Genomic DNA, 2,022 nt, shown 5'->3' with positions numbered 1-2,022 from the left:
AATTGGCGCTATATAAATAAAATTGAATTGAATTGAACAATTGAAAGGGTTGAAGCAATTTTGTTGTTATTTGGGCTTTCATTTGTCTTTCACTTAGAAAATATCTGTATTTTTACAGACTCTGTGTGCTGATGACCACAACTATGCCAAAGCAACCGAGGCACAAATTGAGGTTAATTTTTAAAATTTACACATAACTAGTAATTTTGATTTGTATATTTTTATCTGCAAATGACACTAAAACCCTAAATGTAAAAAAAAAAAAAAACAAAGCTATTATTTGGACAGCATTTTTTTATATGATTAGGGATGGAAAGGATAAGATACTGAGAGATATAAAGTGTTAATTATTGTTTAATGCTCTTCACCATGCAGGTTCAAAGGATACCGCCAATCTTACAGGTAAGATTTATTCATAATCATATGTGTCATAGCCATTTTTTTGGTATGACAGTCCTGCAATGCAACTTTTTCCTTTTTTTTTCAGATGCCTTGGGGTGTACTTCAAGCTGTTCTCCAGGAGGTGGTACTTGCACAGGGAGACTCAGCTTACCTCACCTTAGCATTGACCTGCAAGTACTTTAAAGATATTGTGTCTGACCCAGTTTTCAGGAAGAAAACTCACTTTGCTTGGCTGGATGGTTGAATGTTCCTTTTGCTATAGCTCATTCATTCATTTAGTTTTTATAGAAATATTGTTCCAATATTATTCCAGACAAAGTTACATTGTAGTGTGATTGTAAATATACTGTAACAGCGTTGTTTAAAAATTTGATAACCTTGTTTTAAAAATTTGACATACAAGCAAAGTTAAGAACGTGCAATATTTTATGTTTAAATAAAATGTTTCCTAAAATTTTTGAACAATGACTGGAATCAATAGAATTTTTATTTGCAAACCTGACATACAGTGAAGTTGTTTGTTTTACCAGTCAGAATTATATTTATTTTACTTTTTTTTGTAATAAAGCAAGCACATAGAAAAACACTTTGCTCGGTTACATAGTCATATTACAAACATAAGATTAAGGTATGCTGAACAAAAGTGGAGACCGGATGGAGGTGATGGAAGCTCAGGTGAGGAGCACATGACAATAAAGAAGTCTAAGTCTAATTGCACACATCAAGCCGGACTTTATGAAGGGTGGAGGAGATGAAACTACCGCCGTTAGGCTGGGACAGCGGCGCATGATCAAGTGATCCGCTGAGCAGATAAGATGAAGGTAGTTATAGTTAGAATTTACACACTGGTTTAATCCAGTGACTTTATTTAAAAATATTTTCATATAGAAAAAAAAAACATCATCCATAGTGGATCATTCTCTCTTGCTAAGAGTGCTGTAAAAAAGGATGTTGATTTAAACATTAACATTAGTAAAAATGAGTTAAAGAATATTATAAAAATGTATTTCAAGAAGAAATGGCAAGAACAGTGGGATAAAGGAGGGAATGCTCGATTTTATTATAGTATTCAAAAAAAGGTTGGAGAATCAAGAAAATGTAATAGAATTAAAAAAGAAGAAGATATATCTAGGATAAGGTTCGGACATACAGGATTAAATAGTACTCTTAAAATAATGAAAAGGCATAATACAGGGTGTTGTATTTGTGGGAAATTAGAAACTTTCCAACATATTTTTTTCAGAATGTATTAAATATACTCAGGAAGGAGAGATGTTGCGTAGAGAGTTAGGCGGGAATAAAAACAAACTAGATATAAGGGAATTGTTTCAAAGGTCATCTGGGGATGTAGTTTTTGGGAGTATTTTTAATTTTCTAAGAAGAACGGTTATTTTAGGAAGAATATAATAGTTTGTCTGATCCATACTCCATTCTGGAAGGTGGCGGTAATGCACCTATAAGTTGTTTGCAAACCGCCATTAAAAAAAATAGAAGAAGAAGAAGAAGAAGGCAGGAGGGGTCAGCGGCTCTGTTCGAAAACCTAGGACGTGTCCTCCAAGGACGGGGTCTACCTAGACTGGATCCTTCGAAGTCCTTGAAAATAAGGAGACCGGAAGAGTT

The 2,022-nt window shown here is 33.7% G+C and overlaps 1 protein-coding gene across 1 annotated transcript in view; it reads left to right on the top strand.

Annotated features, from left to right (window-relative positions):
- The window catches only part of LOC107098268, an 8,221-nt gene extending 7,575 nt beyond the window's left edge, over positions 1–646 (top strand). The window contains exons 16-18 of the mRNA XM_015395840.1: positions 119–172; positions 376–402; positions 488–646. Of these exons, the coding sequence (XP_015251326.1) occupies positions 119–172; positions 376–402; positions 488–646 (240 nt within the window). The remainder of the gene's footprint in view (positions 1–118; positions 173–375; positions 403–487) is intronic.
- The last annotated feature ends 1,376 nt before the right edge of the window (positions 647–2,022 follow it).

Source organism: Cyprinodon variegatus, unplaced genomic scaffold (genome assembly GCF_000732505.1).
Source record: "Cyprinodon variegatus isolate N-32 unplaced genomic scaffold, C_variegatus-1.0 Scaffold764, whole genome shotgun sequence".
NCBI lineage: Eukaryota > Metazoa > Chordata > Actinopteri > Cyprinodontiformes > Cyprinodontidae > Cyprinodon > Cyprinodon variegatus.
This window is presented reverse-complemented; position numbering and strand designations above follow the sequence as displayed.